This window comes from Simochromis diagramma, unplaced genomic scaffold (assembly GCF_900408965.1).
Source record: "Simochromis diagramma unplaced genomic scaffold, fSimDia1.1 OVJJ01000669.1, whole genome shotgun sequence".
NCBI classification, from domain to species: Eukaryota; Metazoa; Chordata; class Actinopteri; order Cichliformes; family Cichlidae; genus Simochromis; species Simochromis diagramma.
In genome coordinates this window covers 3,348,301-3,362,294 of record NW_024387458.1, presented here as the reverse complement: position 1 = coordinate 3,362,294, position 13,994 = coordinate 3,348,301, and the positions used below count along the sequence as shown (strand labels likewise).

Here is a 13,994-nt window from a genome sequence, read left to right as displayed (position 1 = left end):
TAATAAAAAATGACTCAGAGGCACAAAAGTTGCTGTCTTCTGCTCATTTCCAGCTATTGCCTTTCCCAGTGGTTTCTGACTTGGCGTCATTTGAGAAAGACCAGGATTAGACCTGCTGCACACTGTAAACATTTACAGCACTGATAACGAGGCCCAGCCCTATAAAAACAGATGCTGTTAAACACGTGAGGCTCTTACATGTGACCAGGAAGGTGTATGAAAACGGTCGCCTCAGCCTGATCCTGTTCATTCATTAATTGTAATATAGGTATTGATCTTATACAAATTGTTTTTGTACAGTATAAACTGTATTTGATAAATATCAAATATAAAAATGTTTCTGTCTGGGCATGAAATATACAATTTTGTATTATTTGTATTTGAAATAGTTCAGCTAGAGGTTCCCACTGAAGAGAGATTCATGTTATTAAATGAAAGTAACTGTACATGCGACACTCTTTATGACTATAGCAACTAGCTGGCTAACCTTGGCTTGCTTCTCATTGACATCAATGGCAAAAGTGCTATCTAAACCCAGACCAGTGCTTGCTTTTTGTCCTTGTGTGGTGTTAACTGTTTGTTGACATTGCTAATTAACAGACTTTCTACCCTAAGGTTAGCTGATGATCTCACTGTTAATGCTGTGAACAGAAGAGTGGTATTCAGACAAGGTTCACATGAACAAGCACAGCCATCTTTAAACTTTTTGCGGAAAATTCAAACTGACTCACTGATGTAAAGGTCACTACAAAGTCCCATTTTTTAGTTATGTTACAAACCCTTTAAACTACGAATAAAAGAGGCTCAATAATTTATTATTAGACTTTTTTTTTAATGTATTGCTACTGTAAGGCCCACAAAGTGTAAAAAGATATATGCTTCAGAAAGTGTAGTTGACGTGGAAGTGCCTTAAATATGCATTCTTTCTAATGACCAGCAGGGGGCGACTCCTTTGAATGCAAACACACTTCCTGAAGTTTTTCCTTCCTTGATCTGTGCCCTCAGTAAAGTCTTAGCTGGTTGTGCTATGTGCTTATGAGCACAATCAGCTAATTTTAAGTCATACTGAAAAACAACATGAAGTTTCCTCTTTGGCTCATGACTTGTTAATCATAAGATGGCAATCGTTGGCCTGTGGTGTCCACTTTTTTCAAAATACCAAGATGGCAACAGTAAAAACAAAACACTCATCTTGAGTCACCAGCGCTTCACTAGCCAATGGGTGATTACGATGACTACACCCATCTTTTATATACAGTCTACAATAAGGCCTCACATTTCCAGCTTGGTGCTTGAGGAATGTGAAGCTTCTGAGTTTTCTTTAAACATTCCTCCAATAGCAAACACAGCCAATAATAATTGCAGACATCAGGTGCTGTTAACTGCTGACAAGTGTGATTAATTACCATTCTAAAAGTAAAACCATAAATGATTAAAGACAGTGGTTGTGAGACTTGCAGACAATGAATTTATTCATGATAGCCTGCAGCCTTGGACTAATCATATAATAGATAAATGCTAGCATTTCTGTGTCAGCAATTTGAATTAACACAATTAAAATAAGTCAGGATCTAAAAAGAAATGTCAGGATGTCTCTTCAATAGAGTCCACAGGAAGGATTTCACTGGTTCAAGTCTTCAAAAAAATGCAATAATCAGATTATGAAGAACGAGATGGACAGTAAGGCCTAAAAGTTGGGATCAGCCAGGATCTTGAGTCCCGGCATGGAAAAACGGGCCTCTAAACAAATAAATGTTAGAACTCTCCACCTCTCTCACACAATTGGAAAAAAACGATCAAAAAGTAAATCAAAATGACCACAAGCAAACATAGAGGAAAAACAATAAACTAGAAACAGATTTTTCTAATGTTGTATTTCTGTGTTTTGTTTTTTTGACTCCCTATAGTCCTTGTGTTTATGTGTGGATTTCTTTATTTATTGGTGTCTTTTTAGGGTTATTTATGTTTATTCATGGCCCCATGTACTTGTTGGGGATCTCATGGATCGTTTCCGCTTGACTTGTATGCTTTTTTGCATGTCTTTGTGGTTATTCATGTCATTTAATCGTTATTATCATTATTTGTCTCTTTTGTGGCCAATTTCTGTTCCCCTGTAGTCATTTCTCGTCGATTAAAAAAGGGGAAAAAACAGGAAAACTATGAGGGCCCGGTTCTCAGTGTCTGAAACTTGAATAAACTTGTCTACGGCTCACTTCCTCGACATTTTGTACACTGTGCGCACAGGACTCTGCCGACACGCTGATTGGACCGCGGCGTCATCTGGGCGGGTTATCCGTTACACCATGCGTGCTACGATTGGACGCGGTATGAGAGTGGGAAGTGGCCGTACGCCGGTGTCTCCCTGGTTGCGCAAGACGCCATTTTGGGGTGACAGTGAGAGATAACGGAAAGATCGAGAAGCTGTCGTTTTAAAGGTAATAACCCACATAAACTCGCTTGTGTTTTGCCTGTAACGCCATTTATTGTACGGCGATTGTCGCGCGGTACCAGCGATTCGATTTAGTTTCGCCTGAGCATGACGTCACGAGGTTCTTTCTCAACTGTGACGCGGCATTTAGCTAACGGCTGTTAGCTTAGCGAGCTACCGTGTATCAGCTCTTTTAATGTTCACGCCACAGAAACCAGGCCTCAGTTTTCCAGGTGGATTTCGTAGCAGGTCGTCGTTATAGGTATTAATAATATATGCTGTAACCGGCAGTGGTCTTTAGACCGTTGACGAACGGTGTCGCCTGTTCGTCGCAAGTTAGCATATGCTAGGAAAACTAGCTATCTAGCTGAAGCATCCGCCCTTAGAAGCGAACTGTATCCTGTTTCGAGTGCTGGTAACCAGGTAAAGAGACCAGAAAACTTCAGACTTTTCACAGAAAATCTGCGCGTTCACATAGCAGAACGTTTCAGCCTTTATTGACACGTACTGATATGAACTTTAACATTAACTTAGCTTGACCTTATAGTTGAAAGCTAGCGTCTTGTGACGGCTCACTCGTACAGAAACATTATCCTAACCTGCTATTGCAGAGTTTTCTAGCTGGAACAGGCCTCTCTTATCTTTTCATCAGTTAGCTATTCGCTTTATCCATGGTTGTACAGCTTAGCCTCAGGATATGCGATTTTTCTGCTGTTAAATAATTGACACATAGGCAGTTTTAACACTTCTGTAGTGTAGAAGTTAATGCCTGATATGGACGGCCAGAGTTAGCGCTTAACTTAGAGTCGTAGACGAAAGCCTCAATCATTCGTTTGTGTAAACATTTAACTTGTTCTCCTCCGTGTGTCACACAATGTACCTCGTTTTTTCGACTAAATATACAGCTGTCACCGAACTGCTCTAATGTGGTGTGCCTCTACGAACTGACTAACGATAAAACGACGGTAAATCAGTCCAGATGTCAGCTGTTTTCTCTATGATACATTTTCCCTGTGTTCACTTCCTCTCACCACACTGCACTGAAACCGATTAACAGCAGACCTTACACTGTCTTAACCCTGTCTCCGTCTCTGCTTTGACAGCTTCATCACCATGGGGAATGTATTTGCAAGCTTATTCAAAGGCCTGTTTGGCAAAAAAGAGATGAGGATTCTAATGGTGGGGCTGGATGCGGCTGGAAAAACAACTATCCTATATAAACTCAAACTCGGAGAGATAGTCACCACCATTCCCACCATTGGTATGAACATTTACATCTATCACTCCACTGTCATTGTAAAGAAGCTGTATTTTTTGACTGCTATGAGAAGATTGTAAGTTGTTAGTTATTTCCCATTGTTATTTGAGAGGACAAAAAAAAAATCCTGTTCAGCAGATCTTCAGGTCTTTTAAACATTTGACTGTTAATTTGTTTTAATTACTAGGGATACACTGTTACGGAACTTAGGTCTAGCAATAATATATCTACTTTTTGTGTTTATTTTCTTTTTTTTTATTGCAATTTACTTCTTACTTTGTTTCAGGGGAAGTAATTAAATCATAATTAAAATTAACTGATCTATTTTAAAGTCTTTTTAAAAAAAAAAAAACTTAACCAGGAGTGATGTAATAAATATTGGCCACAAAGGCAGGTGAATGCCATTACCAGTCAACAGGGTGACCAATCATTTTGTAGCTTTAAGCAGTTATGGTAATTTTTGATTAGTGTTTTTATTTTATTTTATTTATTTTTTTTGGGGGTTTTTTGCGCGGGTCCAAGTTTACTGTGTTTTGGTCTACAGCAGCCAGATGTTTCCTTATGTCCGATTTTTGGGACATTTCATTTTAACAATGGTTTAACAAAGAATAAGTGATAAAATGAGAGTAACTGAAGACCTTTTCTTGATTAAAATGCAGTCAGGAAATGTTGACTTTAAAAATAAAAAAGTCATATTAGGAACAAACAGTGGAAGAAAAAAAATATGTAGAAATCTTTACCTGCGTGTAGTGTTTGCTATCGAGTGGTCCAAAGCCTTTTAGTGACTCATCTATGTTTCCTCTCCTTTTTTTTTTTTTTTTTTTTTCTTTTTTTTTTTCCCCAGGTTTTAATGTTGAAACTGTAGAATACAAGAACATCAGCTTCACAGTTTGGGATGTGGGCGGTCAGGACAAAATCAGGCCGCTGTGGCGCCACTACTTCCAGAACACTCAAGGTGAGGTGAAAGGGGGGGTGTGCAGTGGCATTATCTTAGCTGGCAGTTGTGTCAGTGAGCATTACTGCCCGTAGGTGGCCTCGTTGGTGCATAGAGGATATTAAAGAGACCAATGACTCACATGCCATTGTTCCATTCTCAAAGGGCGTATTGTGTGACTCCTCTACTGTTTCCTGATGTGTAACTCATCAGAATGTATAGCCTATGCTGTCTTGTGTTTGCCAGTCATGATCCGGCTTGTAAGCAAACTAAGTTGAACATTTTGTGGTATCTTTAATCTGCAGAAATTTATTGTGATTGAAGCCACCTTATTTGCTGCACTGCCATCAGTGCTCCTGTGGTTTCCCTGCATGCATTAGATGAACATCACCTTCCACATACTGAGCACCCAAGTGTGAAACTGAATGTGTGAATCATTTCAGTGATGATCTAAGACGCAGCATCATTTAACAAACAGCATGTCTGACTACAGAATTTTCTTCTACAGCAAACAAGGATAGTTGTGTTTGGGTTAGAGTGCCGAGTATTGGTTAATGATTTCGTGATTAAGGTGACAGAAAATCTTTCTTTCCATCATTTTTCCAGGCAAAAAGATTAAGGCTCTATGCAAAATTAGGCCTGCGGCCCATCTCAATCTAGTCTGATGTCCTTAATGGTCTAGCCTCTCCCCAAGAAATGTTAAAAACAAACAAACAAAAAAAAGTAAAAACACATGATACTTCATTTTTTTATGATGACCTGTTATATCTTCACTCTAATGGTAAAGTTCTTAGCATGCAAGTGGCTTTTTTGACAATCTAACAGAAAATTCTGTTTAAAGTATGGCCCTGTTCTTACATTATCTAAGTCAGTATTGTCTTCTGGGGGCGTGGGGGGGGGGGGAGCTGCCCATCACTGTTTTAGGTTTTTAACACTGACTGTTTTTACACTGTAGATACGTAATTTTCTCTGTCAAATGTGTCATGGTGCTGTGATGCCCTTAATGCTCAGACAAAGTTATTGTATTACAACTGAAATGCTTAGAATATCTAAAAATTGAAATTGTCTCTATCAGTTCTGTCAAAAACATAATGAAAATGGCCATTCTGAATTATAGCTTGATATCTTTATCCCAACATGAAGAGAAAGTCCAAACAGTGATAAATCTCAGTCAAGCCTCCACATTTATGACGTCTTTCTGTCCGAACATCATGAGTTAAAATGAGAGTTTGTACAACTTTGTAATAATTAGTAAACATGAGTAGAAAGTTGCTGGTTGGTGTTGTGTGAAATGTTCCCAAGTTACCGCTTCGCTGTTAGCTTCCTCTGCACTATGAAAAACAAAGAACTGAATAGTTCAGACCATATAGCGGATTTTTGTCTCTGATATCTGATCCAGGTTCTGTAGATAGAATTAACCCAATATCTAACCAAAATATCAGATTGGCGTTAACCTAAAAAATGCGTAATTATCTATCGCTTAAGGTAATAAAGAATCAACCCTCAAAGCCAAGAAAAACCAGCATTCCTGTTCTTGATCATGATCCCTCAGCTGAACACCAGCTGAGTCTCAAGAATCCTAAATTTCAGGCAAACTGACCAAATTAACAGCATCACTGTGTCCTGTAGATATTCTTTTCATTTTTGTGCCCTTCACATCTTCACAGAGTCTGTAATGTAACAGGTCAGTGAGGCTGCATACAGATTCTAGCTTCACAAACAAATAGTATCTCAGTTATAGACCGGAGCTGAGCATGTGATCACGTCGTCCCCTGTTACATGAATATAAAAACATCCTGTTTGTACATTCGGTGAGCTGTGGGTATGATGAAACATTTCCTCAAACAAGCTGGCATACAGATCAGGAAGTGTGCTTCAGCCATAGGACATCTAACAAAATGACCTCAGTTTTCTTGGCTTTGTCTTTATTTTTTGTGTTAAATTTGAAGCAGGAAAACATCATTCAGAACACTGTTGTACTTTCATCCATCCATTCGTGTCATGAAGCTTTTTTAATACGGTCATTAAATTGTCGGTTGTCTCAAAATACAGCTTTCACATGATCTATGACAACTGAAAATGATTTGGCAGCTTTAAGTCATAAATTAATCTGTACTGAACTTAACAAATGACTGATGTGTTTAACAGCTTCTGGATTTAATATATTCTCACAGTCAGCAGACCTGCAGCTGCCAAATCACAAATTATTACTCATACTTTTTTTTTTTTTTTAATGCCCACTCTACTTTACTGTTTTGGGGATTAATAAATGGCCAGGAGAGCTGGTCCAGACTGAATTATTACTGGAACAGAGTCAGCGCTTTTTATCTGGGACAATAGAGCATGTATTGTAACCAGAATATAAATGAAGACACGTTTCTGCATTTTTTTTATTTTTTTTATTTTTTATTTTTTTTGTATGCAGGGCTCATCTTCGTGGTGGACAGCAACGACAGGGAGAGGGTGAACGAGGCGAGGGAGGAACTGTCCAGAATGCTTGCTGAGGACGAACTCAGAGACGCCGTGCTGCTTGTTTTTGCAAATAAACAGGTGAGTTTGAGTTTCAGACACACGCAGAGCCAAGAAAAGAAATGAGCCTCAAATTTACTTCTCAATTGGTTTGGATGAAAAAGCTTTCAGATATAAAGATCAAGACTTTATTTGTACAGGACCTTTCTTTAATTAAAAAAAAAAACAAAAGAAGCCTCTGCTGGTTCAGAGGCAGAAATAGAAGTATCAAAATGGTGTGAACATCCACCTTAAATGTTTCCCTGTCGGGGATTTATATACTTTGAGATAGGACTGGGGATCATGTAGCTAGCCGTGTTAATGTGGGCAGGCAGAAATATCAGGCGGCCATATTGTGGGAGACAAAATCCATAAATTGGTGCATCCTGCTACTAACCTGAAGGTTGCTGGTTTGAGGCCCTGTACTCGAGTCCTGGCAAAAATAAGCCAAAAACAATAACCTGACAAAACTAATATTTAAAAAACGAATGCAGTCCATATGTAGAAGCTATTTCATTTTTATTTTTTTACAATGAAGAACAGCTGTCACTGCAGGATCAACATCTGCACATTGATTCTCTATTCTGAAACCTGCCCTGCGGTAGGTCACATGTATTGAGAAGAAAAAGAAAGCATTGATTAGATAAGGAGCTTTGTTAAATGTTAGGCTGCTGTTGGGAAGCATTTAAGTAACAAAGTGTTGCAGGTTACCTTTGTGGTGGCCATCTTGTTTTCCCAGTAAAGAGGAAGCCTGCCTCAATTGCAGCTCTTTTATAGGCCAGTCTGTATTAAGAAGGTGTGTCTTTAGAGTATTTAAAGGGAGCAGGAAATGGATTGGGAGCCATTTTGAGAAGTTGCTGTCTGCGTGTGCATGATGTTGGCAAGAGATAATAAAACAATTACTTTAATTAAAATAGAGTGAAGTCTGATGTTTCCCTCACTGTGTAACAGCTGCTCATTCATTTTCTTTGTCAGAACTCTGTAAGTCAAGAAAAATGCAAATGATGATAAATCTCAGACAGATTTAATAGAAGTAACACCTTTTTTTTTCCTCCCTAAATGAACCGTGACTAAAACCGCTACAAACCACTTTGTTACTGATCTGTTGAAATCTTAAATGTGCTAACCAATAGACCTAACCACAGACATCAGTGACAGCGGAGAAAAACCAACAGGATATCGTCTCATCTACCTATCAGAACAGGTCATACGTTTGTTTCGGCAGGTTCCTCAGTTCATGTAGATTCCAATGTTCATCTGGTGTTTTGTGTCTGCATGCTCTGTGTCAAGTTCACACCTTTGAAGCTTGGCTGTGTTCAGTTAGCAGGAGGTTCTGTTCAAAATCTTGCAGAGAGGCTGTTGTTGGTCCGTCTTTGCAGACTTTCTGGTCTGTGTGCAGATTTTAGCACAGTATAAGTACAGGATGTGAGGGAACCAACAATTGATTAAATACAAAACTTTCCATTGCTTCTGGCAGGTGTGCACACTTTCATGAGGGTTTGAGCATGTTCAAGGCCTCAAAAATGGAATTCATTACTATTAATTATACTACTATAATAATACTATTAATAACGGCAGCATAATAAAACTTGTATTAATATAAAGTAGTGTATTAATAGATCCCTATAGTAAAATAATAAAATCCAAATGTAAATATTAATAGAAATATGAAACTTAAATCAGTATTACGACTACTACTAAGGATCATTCAGTAAATGAATAATTAATGAGCCTTAGCACATTCAGTGTTCAGGCTGTTGTGAAAACAACTCCCATGATCTGTCACCGCATTATGACATCACTAGATGTTTATTGGCCCCCACCATCATCTATTCTGGATAACCCTCCTCTCTGACTCTGAGAATGATAAAAATAAGATTATTTAATATCACCTGAAACAAATGACTTATACTCAAACTCAGCAGGAAAGTTTTACTGAGAGCTGATCCCCGAACACTTGTATTGGACTGGAAGTTTTTTTTTTTTTTTTTTTGTCCTCCCCTCAGCCACTGCTGTAGCCCCCTAGTGGCCATTAAAGAGAGTGCATGATTAAGGCACTTTCACATTGGCTGAACTGTTCAGAAGCTTTTCTACTGTTGATGAAAGCTTGTGGGATTTTTTTGGTTCAGATGGTTAAAAATGGTTAGAACTGCATCATAACTGGCTGTTTCCTCTCCCTCTAGGATCTCCCCAACGCCATGAACGCTGCAGAGATCACAGACAAGCTGGGCCTGCACGCCCTCCGCCAGCGCAGCTGGTACATCCAGGCCACCTGTGCCACCAGCGGAGACGGCTTGTATGAGGGCCTCGACTGGCTCTCCAACCAGCTGAAGAACCAGAAATGATCCATTCCAGCAGTTTTGAATTATTATTTTTTCGTTTGTTTGTTTGTTGTTTATTTTTTTTCTGTTTCGACACAGCGGCAGCACCGGATTCAGGCCCCCCTCTGCGCCCCTCTAACTCCTCTGCCCCGGCTCTTTCTTTCAACGCCTTCCTCCTGCTTTCTCTTCCTCCTCGTCCGTACTCTTGGGGCTCTAGCCTGTGCTGCTTGTGTGTGTGCGTGTGGCTGTGGGTGTGTATGCCTGTGTGGATGTGTGGGTGTGAAGGCGTCTCTGTGTATGCTGGCTGGGATCGGGAGTAACCCTGGCGTGCCTTTTACACACCTCCTGTGGAATCAGCAGTCTGGTTTTCAAGCCCCCTCTCTCTCTCTCTCTCTCCATCCACCAAACTCAGTCTCTGCCCTGCTCGGCCTACCCCCCTCCTCACCTAATCTGTCTTGCACGGCCCCCCCACCTTGACCCTGTTCTGCCCCACCCTTACTCTTCAGAGGAAGCACGGTTTTCATACGGCAAAGAAAGAGCAAGGGTGCAACCCCCCACTCCTCCCTGTAGAATATATCTATGTTGACTAGAAATGCCCCCCTCCCTCCCACCTTCAGTGCTTAGGTGTTCATTTTAATCTGATTTTTGAGACCTCAAACCCACCAAGAGATTCAGTAAATTGCATCTTAACCTGTATCAGGTCGAAGCAAATGGAAAAAAAAAAAACAAAAAATGGAAAATTTAAAAAAAAAAAGTAAGAAAAGAGAAAATCCCATCCTTGATCATTCTGGTGTCATCTGAAAATCATGCTGTTTGTTTTATTAATATTATTATTATATTGGAATATAAAAGATTATTCTTAGCAATGGTTCTCCAGTGAACACTACCTTTCTCCCCTCCCACCACTAAGTGAGAGCGTGAAGCACAAAAGAAGAGAAAATTAAAAAATTAAACTCTACGAGAATATGCAATTCTTGACTTTGGGTTGCTGGCGTTTAAATCCTGGGATTAAATTAGGATTTTCCTTTTTCTTTTTTTCTTTTTTTTTGGAGATGACCTTCAGTGTTTCCATGCCAGATACAAGGTGTTGGACATTTCGCACACTTCAGACTGAGGCAGGTGTCCTAATACATTCACAGGCGTCACATGTTATTCCTTTAAAGAGATGTTACATGTTTTTTTTTTTTTCTGTAACTAGTTTTAGCATTTCTATTTGTACTTTGACTGCTGAACCAAATGCATTTGAGCAGTATGACAAATCCTGTATATGGAAGTAGAAAGTGCATCCTCGAGGGCCTCAGACGAGTTTTTTTTCTTCTCACCAACGGTTGGCACATTTATTTTGAAAGTCTGAAAGCATCCAGCTGTGTGTGATCTTTTTTTTTTTTTTTTTTTTTTTCTTCCTGGTCGGGATGAAGGATTGGCACCAAAAAAAAAAAAACCATGATAAAAAAATAAAATAATGAAGGCTCTCTATAACTGTGAACGGTCCAGACGTCTGGGTGTTTACAGGCAGAAAGACCAACACAGTAAGTACTCTGTCGGAGGCTCGTCGGCGAGCTGGAAGGACTTGGTGGTAGACCTGTTGAGGGGAATGGGTGTGCAGTTAGCTGGTCGTCCTCAGTGTTGAACCATGGGGGTTAGAGCTGGCACTTCTGTCAAGAATGATTGTAAATCTGTAAGTTCCCCTATAAACTGTTTCTGTGGGGATTTCCTGAACACATTAATAAACATGATTTGATCCAACAGCTGTTGGAGAGGCTTTTTATTTTCTCATGTGTTACAGTAGTGGATCTTTGCATTAAACAAGGTTGTAATAATGATGCAATCCCTGTGAAAGTTCAGGCCTTAGATGGCGCCCAAATCTGGTCAGCTTTGTTTTTTTTGTCCACATGGTTCACAGTGTGGTGGTGCACACTACTAGTGTTTAACAAGCAGGAGATCCAGAGAAGGGATGCAAATCCCTTGGAATTTTTTTCTCCAGGAAGGGTGTTTGGTGGGTTTTTTGTTTTGTTTTTTAAATGTGGAGCTACTCAGATGACTTGCTCAACATTTTTCTGGTGGTTTTATGGGCACAATTATTCATTTCAAGTCATACTGAGTAAAAACAAAGCTCGTTTTTTGAGTTATGCTGATTATTACAGTTAGGACGATAAACCACACTATGCTCGGTGGCTAACCTTTTCAGTTGTCATAAAGCGGGGAAATATCCATAGAGGCCAAAACCTTTTTGCAAACGAGTTTGTTTTTGCTGTCAAATTAAACGTTTTAATATGGGGTCTATGGAGGTAAGGATGAGTTGCAATGCAGGCAATCTATTCTCCAAAGTTAAATTTCACCTAATTTAAATATTTATGTAAAGTAGGAGTGATTGATATATTTTATCTAAAACATATGATTCTGCAAACTGAAGGTGATGTTATGCTGTCAAAATGTGTTGATGACTGTACAGAGGAGGGTTCCTGTCATTGATGCAAAATAAAGGAAACGCGTCTTAATATTAATTCATTCAGTTTGGCTCTCCTGGCTCTCCATATAGCAAAAACGTCTGTCTGCTGAAGTGGCTGCTGGCTGCAGAAACACTAACCAGGAAAAGAAAGATATACTAGGTTGTTTTCTCTTCAGGACAGCGTTTCTGTTCCTGTTGGGTTTACTCAGACGCACTTCTTAAAATTTTCTTTCGCCAGCACAAAGTCTGCGTTTGAATGAACTGTGGGAATTCTTAATCTATCAGGAAATAACAGCAAACCTTTCTAAAAGAGAAGAGAAAAAGATTTAATAAATTAAGTTGCTGCATTCATGATGTGAAATTACTGTGAAGGCACAGGTTTGCATAATTACCCTGCAGAGGCAGAAGTGTTTCCTTTAAGTTTAAACATGAATTTGTTTATGAAATTTTAACTTTGATTGTTGAATGTCTTCTTTAAACTGTTTCTTGCTCTGACAGCAGTCTGTAAAAATGTAACCAGGACTAAACTGCTGGTTAAACTTTGAACAGAAAACTCCAGCCTCCAGATTTAACCTCTAGGTGGAGACAAACATACACAGTCACGTACATGCAGGCCTACTGCAGACTAGAATTCCAGTCTGAGTGAGAATGAAACTATAAAATAGAAGCTATTGGTCATAAGTAAGGCAGAAAAAGCATTTTGGTGTCTGGTGAAAACAAACAAGCAAAAAACAAAACAAAGTTTTTATTAGTTTATATGAAACACAAAAAAGGCCCAGATTGTTCATTTTTATTCACTTTTAAGTTTCAGATGTTAAAATATCAAAATAATAAAAACTAAAGTGCCTAAATCTGTTTTTTTTTTCTAGCCAGTTATTTTCTTGACTAAATTGTGAGATAATTTATTCATTTATATTTTTTTAAAAAGTTCAACTTTGATAAATGAAGCAAAAATACTACTTTAAAATATAAAAGCCTTGTAGATGCAGTAAATGAAAATAAATCAATCCTGAAACTGCTGGATGAAGTTGGATGGAACCTTTAAACCAGGGGTCCCCAATCCCAGTCCACGAGGGCCGGTGTCCCTGCAGATTTTAGATGTGTCCTTGATCCATCACAGCTGATTTAAATTGATAAATTACCTTCTCAACATGTCTTGAAGTTCTCCAGAGGCCTGGTAATGAACTAATCATGTGATTCAGGTGTGTTGACCCAGGGTGAGATCTAAAACCTGCAGGGACACTGGCCCTCGTGGACTGGGATTGGGGACCCCTGCTTTAAACAGTAAAGGCAGCCAATCAGTGACTTTTAATATTAAACCAGCAAAGATTTCTGGTTCCCGTGTGGACAAAGAAGGCCACGTTTTCTTGCTCTTCTAGTTGGGCCTCTGCTCTAAGAAGGTTAAAGAGACTTTTCTGGCATACAATTAATGCAAAAAGATGCAAAATAGCTACAGATAAACAGATGCAATGCAAACACAACGACACTCAAAAGTGACCACAAAATTATCCAAGCTAACTATAGTGCTACAAAGAGCTACTTAGAGACACAAAAAACTGCATAGAGCTATAAACGAGCCAAAAAAGGTGCAGAATAACTAAAGTAATGCAAAGCAACAAAAGCTGGGTTACACAACTGCATGCAAAATGAGCAGAGAGATGCAAAAAGCAGACACAAAGTAAGGCAGAGCAGACAAAAAGGCCCAAATGATCACAAAGTGACACGAGGATAAAAATATCACAATGAGACAGAAAGAGAGAAAATAATAACAAAACTGATGCAAAGTGATTTAAAACGATATAAAAATGCAGAGATGATACAAAACATCTCCATAGAGATGGAAAATTCTCAAAACAGATACAAAATACTTACAATAAAAAAATGAGACCTCACAACTGGGATGCACAGAGGCACAAATAACCACAAAGTGACACAGAGTAATGGAAAGATGCATAAAGGAAGTAAAACTAGACGTGGAAAAACTGCAGAGACACTCCCAAGGGACGTGCGAAATAAGTAAAACTTTATAGTAAAACAAGAGGCTCTGGATGCAAAATGACCATTTGATCTATGAATCATGGGTAAAACTACCCATC

General features: G+C 39.0%; 1 protein-coding gene across 2 annotated transcripts; it reads left to right on the top strand.

The window, feature by feature from the left end:
• The first annotated feature begins 2,306 nt into the window (after positions 1 to 2,306).
• Positions 2,307 to 11,197, top strand: arf2b (ADP-ribosylation factor 2b). 2 transcript variants are annotated; one of them, XM_040014362.1, is made up of 5 exons: positions 2,307 to 2,435; positions 3,532 to 3,689; positions 4,531 to 4,641; positions 7,046 to 7,170; positions 9,312 to 11,197. In XM_040014362.1, the coding sequence occupies exons 2-5, from the start codon at positions 3,542 to 3,544 to the stop codon at positions 9,471 to 9,473; spliced, it is 546 nt and encodes a 181-aa protein (XP_039870296.1). In that variant the 5' UTR covers positions 2,307 to 2,435; positions 3,532 to 3,541; the 3' UTR covers positions 9,474 to 11,197. The 2 variants fall into 2 exon arrangements, with proteins under 2 accessions (XP_039870296.1, XP_039870297.1); XM_040014363.1 differs by lacking the exon at positions 2,307 to 2,435 and adding an exon at positions 2,516 to 2,851.
• The last annotated feature ends 2,797 nt before the right edge of the window (positions 11,198 to 13,994 follow it).